At 48.0% G+C, this 26,278-nt stretch overlaps 1 protein-coding gene across 3 annotated transcripts in view; it reads left to right on the top strand.

Moving 5' to 3' along the window:
• The window catches only part of LOC138246390 (synembryn-A), a 294,113-nt gene that overhangs the window by 194,038 nt on the left and 73,797 nt on the right, over positions 1 to 26,278 (top strand). For all 3 annotated transcript variants that reach the window (XM_069200965.1, XM_069200963.1, XM_069200966.1), the window contains one exon: positions 15,700 to 15,844. In XM_069200965.1, coding sequence (XP_069057066.1) covers positions 15,700 to 15,844 — 145 coding nt within the window. The remainder of the gene's footprint in view (positions 1 to 15,699; positions 15,845 to 26,278) is intronic.

Raw genomic sequence — 26,278 nt, 5'->3', positions numbered from 1 at the left:
CCCCTTTAACCATGTAGTTTTACAGTCTTGCCCATGCAGCACCTCCTGATTTGCTTAAACATGTTGCATTATATGCATTGCTCATGGAGTAACATGAGCTCCTGCATGGAATTAAATTGCACAACCTGGATGAGAGTTCTTGCATGCTGCTTGATGGTGGTGTGCAGTGACTTCTTGTAAGTGTCCTTGTTTTAGAGGAAATCAAATGGATGTACGTGTGACCTATGGCTCATAACTGTAAACAAATACACCCAGAGCACCTTACCACTTGGGGTGTTCCTTCGCAGACGGTGTTGTAGATAAAAAACAAAATAATACAGCCTGATTTAGAGAATGGCAAATGCAGTGCATTTCCTAAAAAGAAGATAGCTCTGCTATTTGGAATGTATGGGCATCAACACACTCTAAGTAGGATGGACAGGACATCTGATTTATTTGGCAGATTTTCAACATCTGCCAAACTCTGCATCTGCTCCTTAGTGCCCAGATAAAGAAATTCCAAAAATGTAACCTAAAGTCTAGGAAGCTCAGTTGCCCAGTGGGGCAAATTCTTAAACTAGCTCCTAGCTCAGGCAAACAAGATTTTTGTAAGTCTGCCTCGTCTACCCCTGAGTGGTGCAGGACTGAGATGGAAGGCAACTTCAGGGTTCTAAGGGTTAACAGCACAACACTGGGATTAAGAAACTACTCAGTAGTGGGGGGGGGGAGTGTGGCTTTTCCAGCGAACATGGTGGTTCCTCTGTGAGACCGCTCTGCATCCCAGCTGCTGATCTGTCCACAACCACCGCTCCTGGGCCCATCTGACCCCGGTTCAGCCTGCAGGCGGAGCCTATCTGGGTAGTGTCACCCGGAGAGCAAAGATTGATGGTGCCCTAGAGAGCAGCGGGGCATGCCAAACTTCGACAGCTGAACCAGAGAGGACCGTGGCATTGGCGGCGTGTCTGGCCCTAGACGAGGGCCGCCCCAGTTGAGATGGGCTGGATTCCCGAATTGTCTGGAGGAACCCAGAGGTGGCAGTGCATCTTCTTCAGGCTCCTGGCTGGGAGCTGGAGCCGATGGGGGAGGATGGGGGGAGCATAGCAGCAGTGAGGCCTGCAGTTCTTGGTCCTCAGCAAGGAGGGGCTGGCGCTGGGGGGAACTCGGCCTGATGAAGGCATGGTGATATGGAGAGGGGCTCACGTGTACTATTGGAGGCCCACTTCTTGCTGCAGATATGTCTGCCCTCCAGTGTCTGTTGCTGTGAGAGGCGTTTGATGGCTTTGGAAGGTGCATCTGGTCAGCCTTCCTCCTGTCACACCCCCCACCACCACCAGCCCCTGTCCACACCCAGAACAGCATTCTGGGTCTCCCCTAATGCCCCCCGTGTGGTGGGGGGCCCTGTGTGTGTTGGATGGTCCAGGTCTACTATACTGATCTGTTGGGCCTATATCATCTGTTGGAGTCCTCCCTCCCCAGCCCCTCATCCCCAATGGGCACTGTACAGATGGTCAGTGATATGGAGCCGACAACGCAGCCTTGGTTGGGGGCCAGTGACTGTGCCCAGCGGTGGAAGGCTGTGCGATCACTCACTTTACCTTGCTTTGACCTCTGGCATCCTCTGCCCCACAGTAACTTTATCATGGTCCAGGATAAACCCCGAACAGTGGCCCATTAGCAAAAGATTTATAAATTCACTAAACATACTGACCCAACAGGAGAGATGGACGTGACAGGAGGCAATCCTCCATCAGATGGATACTCACAGGTCACTGTGGAGGCCAAGATGGGGGAACTGAAGGTAGGCCTCGCCCTGATTAGACAAGACCTCCGCAATACTACACACAGGGTTACTGAGGTTGAAAGTAGGATGTCAGCAGTAGAGGATACGGTCTCATCACACGAAGAACTATTGAGAAACCTATAGTGCCTAGTAGGGCAGCTGGAGGCCCATGTGGAGGATGCCGAGGGAAGGTCACGGAGGAACAACCTCCGAATCGTGGGCATTCCTGAGGGGGCAGAGGGTTCTACACCAAATAAATTAATGTGGAACTGACTATCTAGCTGGATACCCAAAGAAGAAGTGTCAACCTGCTTCATAGTAAAACGAGCACATTGGGCTTTTAACGCAAAGGCTCCTGTCCATGCACCTCCTTGACCATTCATAGTATAGGTCTTCAACAATGCTGACGGAGACAATGTCCTCCAGGTGGTACGCAAGGCCGGTCAACTGATGTGTCAGTCCTCCTCCTTGATGTTTTTTCCAGACTACATTTTGAAGGTGCAACAGTGGCTCCCACGCACTCGGTTGGCCAACCCGAGACCCCTGGTGCTGATGATCAACTATAGGCATCTTTAACAGTTTCGTCACTTTCTGATGGCTGCTACCGTGGGTGACCTAACTGTGTGTTTTATTTCTGGGATTCACTTTTGCTAGCCAGGACCTCCTTGCCCTTTACTTAGCTGGGAACTGTTCTTGTTGGGATGGGGAATTTGTGCAAAAGAGTTGACACATCTCACACGAAAGCCCGGTTGGCTTTAATCCCTATCACAACAGGTACCTCCTGTTCACGAAGTATAAGGGGGGTGTTGTGGGTGGGGGTTGATATTGGGGTATTGTTTCTGATGGATAAAAACTACCTGTGGATTCCTCACCTTATGAATTCACCCTTGCGCCAGCATCTGACGGAAAATCTTCTTCCCAGCTCTCCACGTTGACGAGGACATCACAATTGCATGGCTTCACGCGACTCCGTCTGACGTCACTGCGCCAATAAGAGGTCCTCGCCGGTGTGCTGACGTCAGTTCCCTTTTTTCCGTGCCTTTGACGTTAACGGTTTTGGTTTTGCTCTCGCTTCTATTGGAGGTTTCCTCTTGTTACTCTTTGTAGTTACAATGTCTCCCCAGAGGAAGTCCAGTTTCAAGCCTTGCAGAGAGTGTGGCGGTCGCATGTCGGTCACTGACCCTCATGTCGATTGTCTTTGGTGCCTTAGCTCTGAGCATAACGTCAAGGAGTGCCCGCCTTGCCAGAGCATGAATCCTAAGGCCTTAAAGGAAAGGGAGGCCAAACTCTTTTTGGCAAATGCGAAGAAGGGTCATAGAAGCCATAAAAGATCCTCTTCCCATGCTTCTTCGAAGAAGCATAAGAAACGGCGCCGTCCTGACTCTCGGCGCCGTTTGGCTCGGAGCTGATCGAGGTCAAGGTCTCCATCTCGCTGGCACCGTGCGATGTGGGAGGTGAGTCCGACGGTGACTCCGCAACCCCAGAGTCCTGAGGCTTCTCCGGCGCCGTCCGTCTTTGAGGTTGTGGCACCTCAGGAACGTCCTCAGTTTTCACCTGCTGCTCAGGAGTCAGATCTTCAGCAAGTACGAATGCAGCAAGACCAGCGGTAGCCTGCCTTCCCGGCTCCGGGAGCTGATACGGCGGCATTCTTGAATGCCATGTTTGCTATGTTCAGCACCATGGCCCCTGCAGGTGCACCGGCTGGTTTCACTGGTCCATTGGCATTTTATTTGGGATCCTCGGCTCCGTACAATGCGGCGCCGTTTATGCCGTTCTATCCGGCTGAGAGTACCGGACCGGCACCGATGACATCGCCTCGAAGTCCCATGACGGACCCAACTGCATCTATGGCGCCGATGCATCTTCGGCGCCATTAGGATCAGTGTCGGCGCCGGACTCGGATGATTGATTCCAGCGGAGTCAACAATCCTCTCAGACGCCTCGTCAGGGGTTGAAGCCGGTGTCTTCAACGTCGGCAAAATCCATGTCGACGCTGAGGTTGGAGGCTCGTTTGAGGTCGCGTAGGAAGGCCTTGCGCCTCTGGGAAGAGGAGGAATATCAAAGGCAGTTGGAGGACGAAGAGATTGTCGAGCCCTTGGGAGAGTATCAGGGCTTTGAGTCGGCCAGCGGGCCGGATACTTCCCCGGAATGGGACTTGTCCTCACCGGGGGAATTTACGGAGGAGGCAGCCTCATTTCATACGGTCATCAGGAAGGCAGTGGATTTTTAGAACTTCCAATGCCTGCTGCAGAAGTTAAAACCAACATATTAACGGAAGTGCTGCATCCTTCTTCGGCTTCTGCAGACCCTTTGCTTCCTTTCAATGAGGCTCTTACGGAACCCATTTTAGAACTGTGGAGGAAGCTAGTTTCGTCTCCTGCGGTAAATAGAGCTGTGGCAAGAAGATATAGAGTAGCGCCTGGCGATCCGGGGTTTTTATCTCAACATCCTACCCGGAAAGTTTGGTGGTCAAGGCATCTTGCTCTACAAGGTCTGCTCCTGGCTCTTTCCCTGTGATTCCATCTGACAGGGAATCCAAGCGGATGGAGCAATCCACAAAGAAGACTTTTTCTTCTTGCAGCATGGCTCTTAGGGCTGCAAACGCTACCTGTGTGCTGGGTAGGTATGTCCACGTCCTCATGGACTCTGAGAAAGCCATGGTTCCGGATCTGCCGCAGGATATACAGAGACCTTTTGAGGAACTCCTGTCTGATGCGCAGGCTGTAGTGAAGCAGATAATTCAGTCTGGCCTGGACTCTATGGACTCGGTGGCCAGGGCAATGGGTACATCTGTTGCTACTAGGAGGCACGCTTGGTTAAAGTCCTCTGGATTTTCTTCAGATGTACAGACCACCTTGTTGGATTTGCCGTTGATGGGGAGAAACTGTTTGGAGATAAAGCGGACTCTGCCCTGGAGCGCTTTAAAGACAGCCGGGCCACGGCAAAGTCTTTAGGATTGCAAGCCTCCTCTGCTACCCCTTTTAGGTCCTTTCGTAGGTTCAGGGGGGTTTGGATGTGGGGCAGCTTACTGAGGGAGACCCCAGTCCTCAGTCCAGCAGCCTACTAGTCTCCCATATCGGTCTTTTAGTGGGCGGGGACGGTTAGAATGAGAGGGGCCACTCAGCAGCACCCTACGTCATCCTCTTCCTCTGGAGGACAACAGCAAGGGAAGCAGCCCTAATTTTCTCCCCTTTGTTGATCATTCTTCTCCTGTAGGGGGAAGATTGCGTCTTTTTCACCACGAGTGGGAGTTAGTTACATCAGACCCATGGGTGCTAAACATTGTGAGAAAAGGATATGCTCTCCCTTTTCAGGAGTTTCCTCCTCCCTTCCCTCCCCCTCCCTCGTTTTGTTCAGAAGACCATCTCCTGTTGTTGCAACAGAGTTCAGACCCTGTTATCAAAAGGTGCGGTGGAGTTGGTTCGAGAGCAGGAAAGGGGTCAGGGTTGTTATTGAAGATCTTTCCTGATCCCCAAGACGGAAGGTCGTTTGAGACCAATCCTAGACCTGAGGATTTTTAATTGGTTCCTCGAACAGGAGAAATTCAAGATGCTGACGCTAGCGCAGGGACTTCTGGCGTTGAACAAAGACGATTGGATGGTGTCTGTTGACTTGCAGAATGTGTACTTTCATGTCCCTATACTCAAGTCGCACAGGAAGTATCTCTGATTTGTGGTGGGGTCGCAACACTACCAGTTTGCGGTCCTCCCGTTCGGTCTTACTTCGGCACCTTGAGTCTTCACAAAAGTGATGGCAGTGGTGTCAGCAAGTCTCAGAAGGAAGGGGATATCGGTATTCCCTTACCTGGAGAATTGGTTGATCAAAGCCAAGTCTCCAGAGATTGTGTTGCGTCACTTGCGGAAAACAACTCAGTTGTTGTTCAGGCTGGGTTTTTCAATCAACGTACCCAAATCTCACCTGGAGCCCTCTCAGTGCCTCCTGTTCATAGGGGCAGTACTGGACACAACATTGAATCGGGCCTATCCTCCGCCTCAGTGGCTCCGGGATATTCAGGCGTTGATTCCAATGTTTCAAAATGGAGCGGTTGTTCCAGTCCTCAAGGTCTTACGCCTGCTCGGTCTATTCGCTTCTTTCATTCTGTTGGTCACTCATGCACGTTGGCACATGAGGACTCTCCAGTGGTGCCTCCGCAGGCAGTGGTTTCAACACAAAGGGGATCTCGAGGATTTGATAAAGATCTCCAGAGACGCTGCAGCGGATCTACGATGGTGGGCTGTGGACAGCAACCTTTCGCAAGGAAGTATGTTTCACTGCCGCTGCTGGTGGCCACGGTCACGACAGATGCTTCCACTCTAGGGTGGGGAGCTCATCTGGGGGACCTGGAGATCAAAGATCGTTGGTCTCCAGTGGAGCAGACTTTTCATATCAATCTGTTGGAATTGCGGGTGATACGCTTGGCTCTCGAGGCCTTCCTCCCGTCCCTTTGCGGTCAGTCAGGTCAGGTCCTGACAGACAACACTACCGCAATGTGGTATATAAACAAGCAGGGAGGAGTAGGGTCGTATCTTCTCTGCAGAGAAGCTCTGCGACTCTGGTCCTGGCTTCAGGACCATCGGATTTGCTTGATAGCAAATCCTCTGGCCGGGGTGCTCAATGTGCGTGCGGACTCTGTCGGTTCCTTTCGGACGATCACGAGTGGCGTCTCCATCCGGATCTGGTCCTGCACATTTTTCGGATGTGGGGTACGCCGGTAATAGATCTGTTTGGCACTCGGGAGAACGGGCACTGCCCGTCATTCTGCAGCCTCCAGTATCCGGTGCAAGGAGTGTTGGGGGACGCGTTTCAGATCTCTTGGTGCAACCAGTTGCTTTACGCGTTTCCCCCCATACCCTTGTTTCCTCGGGTGCTGAGGAAGATTCGCCAAGATCGGGCTCAGGTTATTTTAATATCCCTGCATTGGCCAAGAAGGGTGGTACACGGACCTTCTCCAACTCTCGCTGTGCCCTCCGCTCCGCCTCCCTCTCAGGGCAGACCTCCTCTCGCAGTCGCAGGGGCAGGTTCCACACCCCCACCTCCAGAGCTTGCACCTTCATGCCTGGAAATTGAACGGGGCAACCTGAGTTCCTTTTCTCTCCCACCAGATGTAGTGGATGTTATTTTATTGGCCAGGCGACACTCCACTAAGACCATTTATGCTGGTAGGTGGGCAAAATTTGTGGATTGGTGTGGAGAAAAGCAAATTGACCCTTTGAAGGCCCACCTTTCTGATATTTTATTATTTGCTTGGACTTAGCAAAGAAGGGTTGTGCGGTGAAAGGTTATTTATCTGCTCTGTCAGCTTTTCTTTGCCTCCCGGATCAGCCCTCATTGTTTAAATCACCTATTGTAGTTCGGTTTCTTAAGGGCTTACTTAATAAGTTTCCTCCCACTCCTTTTCATGTGCCTCAGTGGGACCTGAATCTTGTTTTAACCTTTTTAATGGGGTCTCCATTTGAGCCCATGCACTCTTGCCCATTACGGTTTTTAGTGCTTAAGACGGTTTTTCTTTTTGCCATAACCTCTGCTAGGCGGGCTAGTGAGCTCCAAGCTCTTTCTGTAAAACCCCCCTTTACCTTGTTTTTCCCAGATAAAGTGGTGTTGAAAACCAGGGCAGCTTTCCTGCCAAAAGTTGTCACTCTTTTTCATATAGGGCAGACTACTACCCTTCCTTCTTTCTACCCTCCTCCTCACCGCTCGAAGGAGGAAGAAAGACTCCACCGTTTGGACCCTGAAAGGGCGCTTAGTTTCTACATTGAAAGGACGAAGGACTTTCGCCTGGAAGATCAGCTGTTCGTGGGGTATGTTGGACAGAGGAAGGGCAGAGCAGTCCATAAAAGAACTATCTCCAGGTGGGTTATCCTTTGTATCAAGATCTTCTATTCGTTGGCGAAAAAGGTTCCCCCTGAAGGTATCAGAGCCCATTCCACCAGGGCTAAGTCTGCTTAAGACTTTCTGGTCAAGCTTGGCTACCTCGTGTGGGACTTATCAGAGGGCTTGTGGTTAATTGGGGGGGTGGGGAGGGATTTTAATGGGGTTGTGCAATATGAACCTAGAGTGCTCTTCGACTGCCGTGGGTGCGAACTGCAGGCCCACGCTCCTTGCCAATTTTGCAAATAATTGGAACCTGATAGATGTATGGAGGGCACATCACCCTGGAGAGAGAGGATATACATTTTACTCTGGGCACACCACTCCTTCTCATGCTTGGACTATGTGTTCATGCAGGGCTGGGAGGGTCATCGGGTTCTCGAAGAGGGACTGCTGGCCCGGGATCTCTGACCACTTGCCGGTGGTAGTAGCGGTGTCGTGGGGCACAGACGGAACGAGGCCAAGATAGCATTTCGACCGCTGGCTCTCCTTAAGAAGGAATTTTGAGAGCTGTGCCATTCCCTTGTGTCAACAATTCCTGACTGAATACGAAGGATCTGTGATTTCCCGCATTATGTTTTTGTGGCCCTGAATGCTACAGTCCGGGGTCACCTCATTAGCTATTCCAGGGGCCAGAGGGACAGAGACAGGAAAAAGACCAGAGACCTGAAGGAATGTGTGCTAGCCCTGGAGCATTAATATGTAGGAACATCACATGAATCCCTCCTGCGAGACTCACTCCATACCCAGACTTTGCTGCAACAAGAACTCACCCAGGAAGCGAGGGAGATGTGGTTGGCTATCCATAGTAGGGTCTATCAGTGGGGTGAGAAGGCTAGCAGGACATTACATTGGCTGTGTACTCCCAGAGAGGTGGGGGCTCCGGTGGCCTACTTACATACAAACGATGGTTCCTGTGTGACTGGGAGTAGAGCTATTGCAGATGCCTTTGCATCCTACTACCATACGTTATACACCACAGATCCCCCAAGTACCTCTGTTTGATCATCCAATGCCTCGCTTGACCCCCGAGGAACGGGAGGCACTAGAGGTGAATGTTGCCGGGGATAAGCGGAGGGCCGCTTTGGCCCAGCTGTGGGTGGGTAGGGCGCCAGGACCCAACGGTTTTCTGGTTGAGTTTTGGCACCTGGTGTGGCCACAGGTAGGTCTAGCCTTACTTGACACTTTTTGGGAGGCCTTGGAGATGGGTGAGCTGCACCTGGACCCTAGGAATGCTGAGGTTGTGGAAATACCCAAACCTGGCACCAGAGGTACAAATTTCAGAGATTATAGACCAACTTCACTCCTAAACTGGGAGGCAAAAGCCCGGACCAGAATGCTAGCTATTCGTCTGGTGGGAGTATTAACCCATATTGTGTACCCTAACCAGTCCGGATTTATGCCTAACCGGGCCACCTGACACAATCTATGGAGAGTGCACCATATAGTCGCTCTAAGTAAGACTTTTCAGGGTCTTAGGGCCCTCCTGTCCATTGACTTTAGGAAGGCATTCGACTGAGTGGACTGGGAGTCCTTATTTGGCCTTCTTGCCCGCATTGGATGTGGTCCAAAATTTGTGCGATATGTATGTCTCTTATACACCAATCTGTGGGCCAGAGTACGCATTGGGGAAGTGTCCTCGGAATGGCTCCCGGTACACCTGGGCACCCGTCAGCCTTGTCCCCTGTCACCCTTAGTATTTGTGTTAGTAATCGAACCTCTGGCAACTTGAGTGCGAGTCGACCTGCTTTTGCAGGGCTTCCGGTGGTCAGAGGAGATGGATGATAGAATCTTGCTATATGCTGATGAAGTCCTTTTATTCCTGGGCTATCCAGCTGACTCGGGTCCCAGGGCGCTTCAAATCTTAGACATCTTTGGCTCCTACTCCTGTCTTTTGATGAACCCCCAAAATTCTACAATTTTCCCCATTGCACTGTGCCCAGTTGACATGCCAGGGGCGCTGGGGATACCGATCCTTCTTACCAGATTCAAATATCTAGGAGTCTTCGTCACTGTAGATACGACACGCTCCTTTGACAGCAACTTGATGCCTCACTTAGCCACCCTGGGCCAAGAGGTTAAGTTTTGGTCCACCCTGCCTCTCTCTCTTCTGGGGCGTTCAGCCATTTTCAAAATGGACTCTTTTCCGCGCCAACTCTACCAATTACAGAATCACCCTGAAGGAAACTGGCCTGGTACTGACAGTGCTCCTAGCAGGACTGTGGATTTCACCTACGTTTTGCCTGATTCTCTCTGGATGTGTCCTGACCCACCTCAGTAGCTAAACTTCTTTTTCTAGCACTGGGGGGGTCAGAGTCTACTTCATCCTGCTCCTCCTCCTGGCTACCAGCATGTTCCTGGTCATCCTTGAGGAGCAGGCCGAGAAGCAGAGTCTTGTTGGGATTTCTTTCAGCCTTCAGCTTTCTTTCTGCACACAACTCCCTAAGCTCTTGGAAGGTCATTTCCTCATAAAAAGACTCCATGACCTGAGTTGTGTGCTCTGCTGAAGACATGTCAGCTGGCTAGAGTGATATAGGATCCCTAACTACTCTAAAGCCCCAAAAAGAAGTTTGGAGTAAGGGCTATGCCTAAACCCTTCTCTTACCCAAACCCAAGAGACTGTTTCCCTGTTACTAGGTATAGTTTAGACCCCTAGCTAGTAAGCGGTCTTTGCTGTGGAAAGTACCAAGTGGCAGGGTGGTAAGGCAATTGCAAGTACTTATTCCACCGCTGCACCACCAATGTAGGAAGCTGGCCTGGTGTTTGGTGAGTACCTAAGGTACTTACACCTTATACCAGGTCCAGGAAGACCTGTGGAGAGAGGGGACCAAGTCCAAAAGTCACAGTGGAGTCCAGGAACAGTAGTAGCTACTACCCACCCAGCTGTACTTGCAGGAGTTGGTCGACGGTGATAAAGATCAGGTCAGCCCTGCAGCCCTGGAGCCTTAGAAAAGTTTCTGAGGGATGCTGAAGATGTCCCAAGTTGGAATGAAGATTGCAGGCGGGTGTCGGTGCAGGAATTCCAGAAACAAGCCTTGACAAATTCATGGTTAGTGGAAAAGTGAAGCTGCTGGGAACCAGCAAAGCCCAGGAGGACTCAACCCAGGAGGGGGAATCAGAGGGGCCCTCGGCGACAGAGATAGCCCACAGGATCAGAGGCAGCACCCACAGGAGTCCCACAGAACGGGGACACAAGTCGCAGAAGGAGCCCACGCAGCACTAGAGAAAGTGGGCTGTGCATTGCAGGAAGGAATGCTGGGCGCTGGAGCTACGCGTCTCCTGAAGATCACGTGGAGGAGATGCAAACAATCCTTGGCAGCTGCTAGAGACGCGGTGAACAGGGTACTGTCCTGCATGGGAAGGCAAGGGCTTACCTCCACCAAAGTTGGACAGCTGGCAGAGAGGTCCAAGAGGACTACCCTGGGCCACCGCCCGTGATGTAGGATCCACGCAGCTCTGGATGAGAGGAGATCCACGCAGCCAGTCGTCGTTGCAGCAGGTTCCTGCGGATGCAGGGGAATGATTCCTTCACTCTAAGGGAAATTCCTTCTTCCTTCTCGTGCAGACTGAAGACTTGCCACCATCAGAGAATGCACATCCGGGGAAATGTTGCAGAAGCTGGAAGGAGCCTTGCATACAATGTTTCAAGAAGAGTCTTCTTTGTGTATGCAGATTGTCGGTTCCTGTAGGGTACAGACGCAGTTCCAATGGCTAGAAGTCGAAGTGGAGGTTGCAGAGGAGTCCGGCTGGAATCTTGCAAGCCGAATCTGAGGGCCCACCCAAGACAGAGATCCTAAATAGTCCTGAAAGTGGGATTAGTCACCTAGCCAGGGGAGCACCTATAAGGTGGGGGTTCTGACGTCACCTACCTGGCCTGGCCACTCAGATGCTCCCAGAGGTCCCTGCCAACCTTGGATTCAAGATGGCAGAACCCAGGGGCCTCCTGGAGGAGCAACACCCCTGGAGTGGTGATGGACAGGGGAGTGGTCACTCCCCTTTCCATTGTCCAGTTTCGTGCCAGAGCAGGGACTGGGGGTCCCTGAACCAGTGTGGACTGGTTTATGCATGGAGGGCACCAAATGTGCCCTTCAAAGCAAAATCAGTGGCTCGGGAGGCTACCCCTCTCAAGCCAGTCACACCTATTTCCAAAGGGAGAGGGTGTTACCTCCCCCTCCCAAAGGAAATCCTTTGTTCTGCCTTCTTGGGATTGATCAGATCAAGCAGCAGGAGGGCAGAAACCTGTCTGAGGAGTGGCTGCAGCCTGGGCTGCCCGGAAAACCCTGTAAGACTGGTAGTAGCAATGCTGGGGATCCTGTAAGGAGCCCCCAGTTTGCATGGAACCATACTTCCAATACTTGCAACGGTAATGGGGCATGATTCGGACATGTTTGATACCACACGTGGAGAAGTGTGGCACAATGGTTAGAGAGGCAGACCCTGATGCAGAGATCTGGCCTGGGACCAGGGTTCAATTCCCGCCTCAGCGGTTCTTGGGCTCAATTTCCCTGGACAGGATATTTCTCGCCTCGGTGCCTAAACTAACTCATGGGTCTCACTCTGCAACTCTGGGCAATAGCTTGCTTAATCTCCACAACGGCCCGAACAGCGCTGGGATGCCTGGCTTCACCTTGGGGGTTGCCCAGGACTGGGCATCTTACAGGGAAAGCCAGGAGGGGTTCCACAGCGGTATGCGTTCAGCGCCTCGATACCTCCGGGTCGGAGTGCGCTTTACAAGTACACATTTACATTTTACATTACATTTTACATTACATTTAGGTTCAGAGTTACCATTATGTAGCTGGACATAGGTAGTGACCTATGTCAAGTATACGCATAGAATGGCGTCCCCGCACTCACAAAGTCCAGGAAAATAGAGCTGGAGTTTGTGGGGGCACCTCTGCTACTGCGGGGTGCCCTCACACACAGGTACTTGCACTCTGCCCTCTGGGCTAGGGGGGCCTGCCATAGGGGTGACTTACAGTGACCTGGTGCAATGAACTGTGGTAGTGAAAGGGTGCATGCACCCTTTAACGCAGGCTGCAATGGCAGGCCTGCAGAACACTTTGCATGGGCTCCCTATGGGTGGTATAATATATGCTGCAGCCCATAGGCATCCCCTGTTACCCCAGTGCCCTGGGAACCTATGTACCATAAACTAGGGTCTTGCATGGGGGTACCAGTATGCCAAATGTGGGGTGAAAATGGTACAGGTTACCAAGTTAGAAGGGAGGGAGCATAATCACTGGGTCCTGGTTAACAGGATCCCAGTGAACACAGTCAAAGACACTGATAACAGGCAGAAAACTGGGGTAACCATGCCAAGAAAGAAGGTACTTTCCTACACACTCCTTCCCGATTGACATCATTTTTTTTCTGCAATAGTCAGACTATTATTGTGGAATGGCGTGTGCCCTGCATTGCTTTGGGAAAGTGCTGTAGGCCGGCTATCGAGGGGGGCAGATTGCCACTCCCAATGTCTGCTTGATTGGCACGCTTGTTTATTATCAACTACTTTGCTGACCCAGCATATGCCATGGAGGGATGGTTGATGGGGAGTTAGGACCTCTCACACCTGTTGTACGGTGGAGTGGACTCCACGACTCTTCCGCCCACTACACAAGTGGTGTTTGGGATATGGAACCAGGCCATGAAAGCCATTGGGTGTGCCGACCGCCTCAAGCTGGAGACTCCATTGTGGTGGAGCACCAGGCTACCGTACGTGACGTAGATGAGAGGCTTCTCGGCCTGGGATGTCATTAGCATCTCGTCGTTGGAGGACGTGCTTCACAAAAGGATATTCAAATCCTTCCAAGACATGCATCGCTGTGCTCTCTCCCTTGGGAATCTTCACATATCGGATCTCTGTTGACTAACATGGAGACTGAATCCCCATTCAGGGCGCCTGTGTCCCAGTCTTGCAGGTGACAATCAGCAAAATTAAGCTTGTGTCAAATCCTGTGCTGCGATCTACAACACCATCTGATACAGCACCTATCAGGTTGAGTTGAGTTCCTATGACGAACAGGTTGAAAATCCATATCTCCCTATTATGAATAGCAACTTCACTAATTCTTTGATTTTTCATTGTAGGAGTGGGCTAGCCCTGCCCATTTCCATCCTTCTGGTAGCACCTCTTTTAGCCTCCATGGGAGGTGTCTGTCACAACCTCTTCATTAAGACTGCTGACCCCAACGAGGACCTGAGAATGGTGTTCATTCTTCTGCAGCTCTCCTGCAAGGAACAGGCACGTTTTGTGCATAAGAAACTGAGTACAATGAACTTTTACATCATACACCATAAAGGGAATAAGCGCACTGAGAGATCAGTCCATGGTCTCTCTATATGCCAAGTCAGAATACTGGCAGTGTCTAGCAGAGAAAAGGGAGGAGAACTATCCTATGAGTTCTCTGCATATATAACCACTAAAAGTGCAAAATAGATCGTAAAGGCACAACCTTAGTAAAGAAAAAAAGCAAATCAGTTGATGCCTAAAATAATACACGGTGTGCCTTTTTAATAATAGTTCTAACAAGTGTAGGTGTAATGAATTAAATAATCTGAGCTCCTGGGCCAGTCACTGCTAGACAGTACCACTGCCAGAAAAAAAAAACCTAATGGCCCTTTCAGCAAAGAAGTGTACTTTCCGATGGAGTTCCTTGATTGTTTAGTAGTGTCTAGTAAATCTTGTGACTGTTTCCTTAGAACTTCTCCTGTCACACACAGCCTTTATAGTTTTGTGCTCTACCTTCGTCAAAAGTATGGAAGAGGCTTGAAGACTGAATCTGGCTTGGAATGTCTGAATTTGATTTAGAAACACTTAGTTCACATAGGTGAATAAATCAGCTACTAAGTGTAATAAACACAGAACCTGCTTGAAAATCTTTGGTAGCTCTTGGCAGTTATTGGCACAGGACTTCAAGGTGAGAACTGGACCACATCTTCCCAAGTGAGGACTCCTCAATGTCAGAGTTTTCACGCAGCTCAGCATTTTATGGATGAATTCAGCCAAACCTGTAATCGTTGTATGGATAGGTTTATACAATTAGCTAATTTGGCACTTCTCAGCAGACGCGTTTGGACAGGAAAATAGGAAAATTAATATTTTACCCCAAACTGTACCACCCACTGTCTAGCTCAGTAGCTCAGAAACTAACCCCTTAATAGGACAAAAACATTTCTGAGAGGAACACGTGGCAGTTTAAAGTGGACATTTCTATCCCTGGCCTAACTTGGGATAGTACGACTTTTATCAGAGTGTAACTACATTTCAGAGTCTGGACAACAATCAGTCTACTCAAAAACAGAAGGGAACAGTGTGTCAGATGTACATACAATACATTCATTATAAATGGTCACAATTTGTGCAACACCGTTTAGCAAATGTGTTAGTATTTTGCAAACCGACCTATACCTTAGTATGTTGGTTCACAAAAGACCAAATCGTAATCGGTAGCAATCCGACCTACCTCATTAATATTATTGAGGTGGGTTGCAAATTGCGACCCCCCAAGATTGGTTGTCATCACAGGGATGTTGGCCTGCGGGGCTCAGCAGACCATCATTTCTGTGATTACTCTACTCTCCCATAAAGTAAACTTCCTTTAAAAAAAAAAAAATACTGTTTAGGATTAACGATTGGTCAACTCATTAGTTTTTATTTTTTTCAACATTCCTTTTCCTTTTCAACATTTCCCTTTTTGGAAGCTCTCCTTTTTTCCCCTTTCTTTAACATGTTGGTCAAATATTAATGTTTTGCTTGTACCACATACTATAAAATAATGTAATAAATTAAAAGCTGAGGAGGAGAAGAAACATAAATACATTTCTACACTCTTGCATTTAAGACTACCTTCCCAAATGCTTATGCATGTTTCCGTGGGGCAGAGATGGCACTTGATGAGAGTATTTATTGCATTTGTTGGAAGGAGTGACATTCTTTTATGGAACATTTTTGTTGGTCTCCAGTACATTCGAGGGTCAGTGAAGTTCTTATCTGACATCCTCTAATGTTTGAGGGGATGGGAAGGGTCCAAAAGATAGAAATGGACAGTGAACTTTGCCTCATCTTGCAGGTCCTTCCACCTCTGCGAGATGTGCGGAACCGCCCCGAGGTAGGGAACACCATACGAAACAAGCTGGTGCGGCTGATGACACATGTGGACACTGATGTGAAGCACTGTGCTGCAGACTTCCTGTTCGTACTGTGCAAGGAAAATGGTGAGTGATCACTGCTCCTCCACACGCAATGGTATAGTCGTTTAGGTGTGCCTCTGTGTGAATGAGAACTGAGGGTCCTGGATGGGCCTGGAGTTCTACCCACCTCTGCTTTATAGTCCTTGATAATAGGGAATTGATTTTATCCAATTTATGCTACCCTTCCTTTGATGTGATTTAAGAGTTGTACATATAGTGAAACTTATTAGATCTAAGCCAGTGGCACATTTAAATGTATCCATTGCTCACTGTCAGTGCTGCTAGGTCCAGTGATTCAACCTTTGTGTGGCCTGTGGTGGAAACTGGTTAGGGATCATGGGACACAGGGGCTACATGACAACAGTTGTCAGTTGTGGCCTTTTATCACTGATACCACTATGGACAAATAACTGAAATGCTGTTTACACTGCTTTAGATTTTGATCTCTGGGGTAACAAAGGAGAGTGATTGAAGGCTTACTCAGGAAAAAAATGTGAGGTAAAGAATTAAAATTCAACATAGCATTAAATCACTGTCTAGCTAGTGCTTTCTCTTAAGAAGATAGAGTATTTCATTATTCTATTGACCTCACAGTAGTGCACATTCAGTGTCACGGATTTATGTATCTACAAATTTATGTAAGATCATTGAGATCTTTGGCTACAGGTGTTGGGTGAATCCCAGTGTCAGTCTACTTCCTTAGTTTCTCCAGCTCTCAAGTGGAGCTGTACTCAGTATTATCTGTAACTTGTAATCAGATGCTGTGTCCCCCTTGCAGCCACAACATAACTATAATTTTGGCCCACACTGGAAGGTTAGATTACTTCTGTGTCCTATTTGTTCAGTATCAGGCTTCTGGCTTCTCAAGTGTTTTCCCACCCTGCCTTCCTGTGAATGTTCCAATGCACTCTTATGCCATGCACTCTCTGTCGTTGGTGCATGCAGATGCAGACACTGAAAGGTTTGGGTCTGCACTAGAGCAGAGGCCAGAGCAATATTGCTGGAGCTGAGATGAATATTGTTTTCAGAGTCCTAGGATGTTGCCGGTGTCACGGACTTCCTCGCGGGGATCAAACAGGTCCATTTGAAATCCCTTGCCGAAGTGGAAACTGGAGAGCCCACCTTCTATAGATCTAAAGCCAAGTCGTTGATGGGACTGTCACACAGTCCCTCAGCACCAGAATCTGTCAATGAACTGCTTATGGAGTCTGGTGCTGAGGGTCTGTTTCAGGACATCAGTTATTATTAGCACAAGTTCATACCAATGATGTTGCTGTTCACTTACAGGTCCCATGGCAATGAGGATTATCTCAGTTTGGCCTATGGGATTCAGTGGTGCCTACGCCATAACCTCGTTATAAGGGGCAATCTCCTCCAGGTGAAACGCACTGTGAGGTAGAGCCTACAGAGAGACAGTCCAGTGGCACACTGGCAGGAGGAGGAGTCGGGGTGCTAGAGACAACTCAGCTCACCACAGCTCTGGGTGATGCAGCTCCTTCCCACATGCCTCGCACAATGTCTTGCTCTGCTATTCTTTGTGCACAGCTATTTGCCTCTTTTAGGTAACCTGACTCTAGATCACTTTTCAAGGCAGTTCATGCCTGTATCAGTACCTCCAGTGTTCCTTTCTTCTCAGCATTTGCTACTTCCTTCAATCCACACTCTACAGTGACTCCAGCAAGATGGCAGCAGGACAGAAGGAATGGCCCTGATATGAAAAGAAGCTAGCTGCCGTTAGACACCAGCACAGAAACTTACAGATCTTCTGCAGGCCACTGCTGTGGACTGCCTAGACACCAGTCAGGAAGAAATCCTGTAACACTGATTTAAGGCAGCCACTTCATATTTCATATGAGGATAGTAGACTAGATGTGTATTATCCTGATCTGATCTGTTGTGGCTCCTCTGGTTTCAGAGAAGTAGGTGCTAACAGGAGGGTGCGGCCCAGTGTGCCTTGACAGAAACTTGCAAGGAAAATGGCACAAAAGGATCTGGGCTTTCCTCTCATGGTTGACAAACACAACAGGCCTACGTACATTTCTGCAAAGGAATAGAGCTGGAAAGGAGCACAGACTATATATTTCAAGTGGGCTCCTGCTCCCTCCTTTATTTCTGCTTTAACAAAAGGCTTATCCCCTATAAAAGTCCTTATGAATAATCTATGGATTTACTCCTATCAATAGTCATTGTCTGTTAGGCTCTCTTAATTATCCAGTATTGGATCTTTCATAGAGTCACATGCTTGACTCTCTCCTGTCCTCGACGTGGGAGTCCCACGGTATCCTAAAAAGCAGTACATAGCAATAGCCAAACTGAACATAGAGGCCAAAATTTGACAGATTGTCCATGTCATTATATAAGATGGACCAAACTTGAATCACAGTCAATCAGGCGACAGCACCCTCTAGAACACTCACAAGAGAAGCTCCCTTCCTCAGATTTTCATCGCACGTCGAGTGTGAAGGGAGTCTCCCTGAGCTCTGCTCAGTTATTTCCACAGTTTATTCTTCAGACAAGGTTTGGATTTTCTTATTTCCCAAAATTATGTCTGATTCTAAAGGCCTCTTTCGTCCCTGCAAGACCTGTGGGAAAAAGAGAGTTCATGTGGATGATCCACATAAAAACTGTATTTATTGCCTTCATCCCACTCATAAGGCAAAGGATTGTAAGATCTGTCGTACTTTCCCACCAAAAACTCTGAAACAGAAAGGGAAGTTTGTTATTGTGGCTACAGAAAACTAAAGCTCAGAGAACATCATCTGATGAGGACAGTGACTCTGTTGCCTAAATCCCATAAGAGGGCTATATCTCTTGAGGGAACTTCTGAGGAGAGCAGGAAGTTCCTGAAAATGCATCATCACTCTAAGGAATCCAAGAAGAGTGAAAGAGAAAAGCAACCCTCTTCAGAGGTAGCTTCCTCTGCTCCAGCTACCCCCTGTAAGCCACTGAAACAAAAGGGGCACAAATCTCCAGTAGTTCTGCCATCAACAAAGTCACCGTTGACGGCAACATCGTCAACGACTACAGTCATCACTGTATCGTTGACGAAACCATCCGCGTCGACGATGACATTCTCCACGCTGGGGCCAAGTTTGTCTGCGAGGCCCTCGGAGACGTCCAAGACTTCACCGGATGCTTTGTCGACGGCATCACCTCTTAGTGACGCTTTCATCGTTGACACTGCCATCGTCGACGTTGCCACCGTCTGTCTGCCTGTCGACGAAGACAATGTCGACGAGCATCAAAATTAGAACCTACCACAAGCCTACCATGACTTAAGCGATGAACATAGTCCCTCGGAGCTCCATGTGAAATATCAGGACGAGGAAGATGAATACTATGACGATCAGACTCAACAGGTTTAGGGATATTATCGCCAACCCTCTACTCAAAAGTACGCAGAACACCACTATTACACAAACTACCATCGTCCGCAGGAGCAGGCGGTCACGCCTCGTTCACTTATAGAGGATCTTCAGAGCATGCTGGCGGACTATAGACGCTGCTTTCCACCACAGACAGAAGTACCACCATCTACTCCGCCAAACACAACTTCTGTTCTGCTCCCAGACATGCCACCTCCAATGACACCCAGAATGACGCCACCTCCTCATGCTGTTCCTCCGCTTAGAGCTGATCGTTCTACATCGGAGGACGAAACTAGGGAAGAGGGTGAATTACCATCTCAACATGACGAATGGCAGGATTATGTTTACCCTACCCTATCCCCAACTCAATATCCTACTGCGGACTCCCTTCCTGAAGATATTAGGAGGGTTTCACGTGATTATGGAAGGAGCAGCAGAGGTTTCATCTACCCATTACAGTAAAGCATTATGATTGCTTCTTGTACGACTTCAAAGATCAAGCACCAAAATCGCTAAGATCAATTCCGATTATTTATGGCAGGAGGGTGGCAGGATCATGAATAATCCTGCTATGGTGCCAGCGGTCCTTCCACGGCTTGATAAGAAATACAGGGCTCCGGATGATGCTCCTGCATGTCTCACGGGCCATCCTCGGCCAGACTCTGTGATATCACAAGCTTCACAGAGGCGTTCTAAGAATCCAGCAGCTCCTATCTCAGTGCCACCTGACAGGGGTGGTCGACGCCTTGACACGATTGGAAAAAGGTTTTCTCTCATGTCGGCTGTCACGGTAAGAGCTGCTAATGTCTTAGCCATCTTAGCACGGTACGGCAGGCAGATGTGGTCAGATATTAAGCCTTTCCTGGATCTCATCCCTGAGGAGCAGAGGCAAGAAGTGAAGAAGATTTTACAGGAGGGGGAGCGCGCCTCCTCTGAGATTATTGAAAATTCCATGGACATAGCCTCAACCGGATTTCGGCAATTGGCAGGCGCTGCCATTCTGAGACACCAAGGATGGTTGAAGGCCACTTCTTTTCGCCCGGAGGTACAAACCAAGGTCTTGGACATGGCATATGACGGAGACATGCTTTTTGGCAAGCATATAGATGAGGCTCTTCTTTCCATTAAAACTGACGCTGATATCGCTAAGTCCCTTGGTTCTTTACAATATAGGAAACTGCCTTTCCGAGGGGCAAGGGGGAGTGGTTCTTCCTCCTACAGAGGATCATATTTCCGTTCTCAACAGTTTCAGCCGAACCCACAATACAGACCGTCACAATTGTTTAAACAACGACGGCTGGTTTCTCCAGACAGGGTGCCCGTCGAAAATCTTCTCACCAGCCCAGAGACACAGGTCGTAATCAATGACCTTGCAGTAGTACCAGCTACTCTCCTATCCCAACACCAGGTAGGAGCGAACATAACCAGATATCTGCGCAATTGGAAGTCTATCACCTCAGTCCAATGGGTTTTGGACATCGTGGCTTGCGGCCACACCCTAGAATTCACTGTCAGGCCACCAATCCTCCTCCTCCCCCCCCAAAAGGGGCACATTCCCTTCATCTTCAGTTATTGAAAAAGGAAGTCCAGTTGATGCTTCTCAAAGGAGCAATAGAAGAAGTTCCTATGGCTCAGAGAGGCAGAGGAGTTTATTCCAGTTTTTTCCTTGTGCAATAGAAATCAGGGGAATGGAGACCTATTCTGGACCTTTAGTATCTCAACAAGTACCTTCGCAAACAAACTTTCTGAATGATCACTCTTTCAGACATATTGAACCTCCTGAACAGTGGAGACTATATGACATCTCTGGACCTGGAGGACGCTTATTTTCATATCCCCATCCATCCATCCCAAGCATCTGATACCTCAGTTTCACAGTGGCTGGTACTCACTATCAGTTCTGAGTCCTACCCTCCGGACTCAGATCAGCTCCGCGCATATTCACCAAGTGTCTGGCACCAGTAGCAGCTGCTCTTAGGCAGCAGGGTCACCAGGTATTCCCATATCTGGACGACTGGATCCTCAAGGCAAACAACAAACTGTAGCAGCAGCAAAAGCTTGTATTGCACTTTTAAAAAAACTGGGTCTCACACTCAATGCCAAAAAATCTTGTACAACGCCCACTCAGAGGATGAATTTTCTCAGAGCAATTCTGGACACGCAGATGAACAAAGCTTTCCTTACGCAGGAACGTCAGCATCGTCTAACATCCCTGGCACGAACAATATCAAAAAGAAGGTGTGTTTCATTGAGGTCATACATGACGCTCCTGGTTATGATATCTTCCACCATCAATCTTGTGCCACATCTGCATCTCAAAATGAGACCTTTACAAGAAGAATTGCAGGTTCAGTGGAACCAACCACAAGGTTCGTTCGAAGATCGCATTCTGGTAACACCAAAAATGATAAGGGCAATGGGTTGGTGGACTTGCCAGTCTCATCTTTCTCAAGGTCTCACATTCATTCCGTTAGACCCACAATTTATTCTTACCACAGACGCTTCCATGGAAGGTTGAGGAGGACATCTCCAAGATCTCCAAGTTCAGGGAAAATGGTCAGATTGCCAAAGGCTTATGCATATCACCAGCCTAGAAATCAAAGCCTTTTTCTTCACATTGCAAGCGTTCCTTCCGAGGATAGAAGGTTAGCGAGTGCTAGTACGGACAAACAACACAACCAGCATGTATTATATAAACAAACAAGGAGGCACAAAGTCTTTAACACTTTCAAAAGAAGCCCAGGAACTATGGGACTGGCTTACAAGACACAACATTTCTCTGTCAGCTGAGCATGTTCCAGGGGTGTGCAACATGCTAGCGGACGCGCTCAGCAGAACCCACAACAATTGTCACGAATGGGAGCTGAATCAAGTTCAGCTAGACAACATTTTTGAAACATGGGGGAAGCCAGCACTAGACCTATTCGCAACATATCCCCTACCAAGGTCATGGAGGAATGCCCTTTTGATGCGATGGTCCGGGATCTTTGCGTACGCTTTTCCCTCCATCCCATTGATCCCTAAGTTATAGCCAAGATGAAGACGGAACCCTGTCGTCTGGTACTAATCGCTCCCAAATGGCCCCGGCAATGCTGGTACATTGAGCTTCTTCTGATATCGGAAACTGCACCAATACGCCTTCCTCCAATCCCAATGCTGCTTTCAATGCGTCAGGTGCAGATTCTACATCCGGATCTGATGTCACTACACCTGCATGCACGGCTCCTGAATTCCACGAGTTTCAGTATGTCAAAATAGACCCAGAAGGCAGAGATATACTGTCTAACATTAGAGCAATCAGCACAAACAAAACGTATCGACTCGAATGGAAGAGGTTCTGTTGTTGGTGTCAGCGCCACAACCTGCACCTTTTTGAGGCTTCTCCAGAGCAGATTCTACCATACCTGTTGCTTTTGGCAAAACCTGGGCTTATGCACTCTTCAGTTAAGGTGCATCTGGCAGCAATTTCGACATACAGGCGTTCTTTGGATACGGCCGCTCTTTGCTCGTCGCGTCTGATTAAGCAGTTCATGAGGGGTCTATTTAGAGCTTTTCCTCCAGTAATGTTACCTCCACCCGCGTAGCACCTTAATGTGGTGCTCTGTCAACTAATGAAGCCTCTGTTCGAACCGATACATAAAGCGTATCTTAAATTCCTCACTTGGAAGGTAGCTTTCCTCCTAGCGATCACATCCACCAGAAGGGTCAGTGAAATTCAAGCCTTCACAGTACAACAACCTTTTCAGTGTTTCACAAACGATTTTGTCATTCTCAAAACAAATCCGAAGTTCATTCCTAAAGTTCCTTCTCAATTTCATCTGAGTCAGCCAGTTATTCTCTGAACATATTTTCCTAATACAACATATCCTGCAGAAAAGTCCCTCCACACATTGGATGCGAAGAGATGTCTTAAGTTTTATCTCCAGTGAACTAAGACTTTTCGCAAATCTGATCAATTATTACTTTCCTATGGACCTGGGCGTCTGGGTTCCTCAGTGACAAAAGGAACGAAAGCTAGGAAACACCTACAAGGGCGCATTCAACAAGAGCAGTTTCAACCTCTGCGGCTCTGTTTGCTGGTGTGTCGCTGGATTAAATATGCTGTGCTGTTACTTGGAAGAGTACCCACTCCTTCGTGAAGCACTATTGCCTTCAGGCTACCATAAGACAGTTCTCCGTCACCTGTTCCAGTAAAGGTGAGCCTCTTGGCAATGTAGAATTTTTTTATTATTATTATTATTATTTTATATCTCTTGTTCTTGTATTAATCTGATTTTTTTTCTTCAGGTTCGACGTCTATGCTTTCGCCATAGTCTTGATATGATTTGTATGCTTATTTACCTCTTTGTTTTAAAAAAAAAAAAAAAAAAAAAAAGAGAGAGAGAAGAGTTCATATGCATAAGTATATCAGGAGTAAGAGAGAAAGGGAAAACGCAATGTTCTTTCATTCCCTCCACCCATGTTAATGTTATGATACTGCTTGTTAATCTGATTCAAGCATGTGAATCTATGAAAGATCTAATACTGGATAAGAAATTAGTTACTTACCTACCTGTAACTGCATTTATCCAGTATTGGTATCTTTCATAGATTCACATGTGACCCACCCTCCTCCCGTTAGAGGCTCCCTTTTACTTACTCCTGTTATATTCTTCATCCTCTCGCTGAAAATCTGAGGAAGGGAGCTTCTCTTGGGAGTGTTGTCGCCTGATTGGCTGTGATTCAAGTTTGGTCCATCTTATATAATGACATGGACAATCTGTCAAATTTGGGCCTGTTATCCATTACAAACTCTATGGTCAGTTTGGTTATTGCTATGTACTGCTTTTTAGGATACCGTGGGACTCCCACGTCGACGACGGGAAAGATTCAAGCATGTGAATATATGAAAGATACCAATACTGGATAACTGCAGTTACAGTTAAGTAACTAATTTCTTCTTAATGTTGTGAACCACTCTTACCCAGACAATCCAAGATGAATTTCTTTATTCGTGGAGAGAGAGTGATGGAGAGAGAGAAAGAGAGAGTGATGGAGAGAGAGAGAGTGATGGAGAGAGAGAGAGTGATGGAGAGAGAGAGAGTGATGGAGAGAGAGAGAGTGATGGAGAGAGAGAGTGATGGAGAGAGAGAGAGATGGGGAGAGAGAGAGATGGGGAGAGAGAGATAGAGAGATTGTGTGTCTCTCTCCCTCTCTCTGTGCTTATTCTACTACACAGTGCAGCACAGATATCCATGTGCTTTCCATGCTAGACATGAATGGAGCAAAAGACTTGAGTAACAGGATTGACAGACCCCTTTTTCAGCAGGAGGGGCCTGTAGGCCACTCTTCCAAGGTAAGCTACTGGAAAAAGCCTTTCTTCGACAACCAGAATTATCTACCAGCAAAACATCCAGTATTTCCAGTCCCCTGAGAAGACAGTAGTCACTCTTGAATAAGAAGAGATGTACTTGGTGCCCTGCTAACCATAAAGCCTCGCTAAAGTCTCACATTATATAACAGGCCTTCAGCACATACATGATTCTCATTGAACTGAAGCATTTCAAGTGTATAAAAGGCACAGAGACTTAAAAGGGGGAAGCCGGGGATGGTTATGCCTCTTCTTAGCCGTACAAAAGACATTGTTGCAACACATGTGTTTGTGTGCCTAACCAGAGGTGGTCTCTCACAAGTCTGTTTTGCTGGATCTAAACCAAGTAGACATTCTTACTGCTTTTCAGACTTGAGAGTACTGCAGGTAGTTTTCCAAAGCAAATGGTATCAGAAATCTGGTATGAGGAAGAGTAAGAATACTGGACACCAGATACAAAGGAGCAGTAAAGTAAGAGAGGGGCTTAAGCAGCACTGTGTTTGTAAACAGTAACTGCACTTCTCCAGTATTGGATCTTTCATAGATTGACATGATTGAATCATCCCCGTTGTTGTAGTGGAAGTCCCATGGTATCTTCAATAAAGCAGTATGTGAAGTACCACAGGCCCTAATGGCAATAAAAAGTCACTGCCATAGTCTGTCTTTTTCTTTAAAAAAAAAAAATAAAAGACCAAACTTGAACTATAACCAGTCAAGTGGCAGCACCCTCTAGAACACTCGCAGCAGAGGCTGAATCCCTCAGATTTTCTACCACACATCGTGTGAAGGGACTCTCTTTGAGCTCTGCTGTAATCAGTAATCTGTCACCAGATTAGTTCCCAGTGTGCACTTCTACAGACCAACTCACCAAGAAAGGGCTTCTCAGAACCTGCAACACCTGAGGAAATAAAATACTTCATTCTGATGACCCACACGAGCAACGTATATATTGCCTCCATCTGGAACACAAGGTGAGAGACTGTAAGATCTGTAAGACACCTTTTCTCATAAAACTCTAAAGGACAGAGAGGGCAGACTTTTACTGTGGCTGCAGAAACAAAAAACTAGAGTGTCCCTCTTCCGAGGATAGTGATGCTTCTTTACAGACTTCTCAGTCCCATAAGAGGCCTACATCCAAAGAAAACATCTCCTCAGAACCATCTGCAAAGGATGTTAAAAAATCTAAGCACACCTCTGATGGGCATGAAAAGAGGCAAGAGCACCTTCCTTCATCCTCTAAAAAACATTCAGTTGCCTCAGAAAAGGTTTGTTCTGAACATACTACTCCCTCTCTTAAGAAAGCATTTCCTAGAAGTGTTCACAATCCCTACTGTCAGCGACAAAGATAAGGAAACATCTATTAGAATCCGTGAAGAAATCCTCGTTGACAAACGCACCATCGACGACACACTCATCGATGACTGCGTCCACAATAACAATAGCCACATCGACATTTACCAAAGCGGTGTCTCCCATGATAATTTCTTTGTCACCGCTAATGTCAATGACAGTCACCTCTGCAAATATCTTTGGGAAGACACAGATGGCCATCCTTCTAGACTCTCTGTCGACAACAAAATCTCCGTTGATGATGCGAACCTCGTTCGCAGTACCATCGACGATGGACTCGTCAATGGTGATGCTGTCTGACGGACCTGTTGGCGATGATCAACCTGTCGACGATGACACCGGCAGCAACCACGTCGACGATGACACCACTAATGATACCATCGGCGTCGC

The sequence above is a fragment of the Pleurodeles waltl genome, chromosome 7 (assembly GCF_031143425.1).
Source record: "Pleurodeles waltl isolate 20211129_DDA chromosome 7, aPleWal1.hap1.20221129, whole genome shotgun sequence".
Classification (NCBI taxonomy): domain Eukaryota; kingdom Metazoa; phylum Chordata; class Amphibia; order Caudata; family Salamandridae; genus Pleurodeles; species Pleurodeles waltl.
The sequence above is the reverse complement of the archived record's forward strand: the minus strand, read 5'-3'. Positions and strand labels throughout refer to the sequence as shown.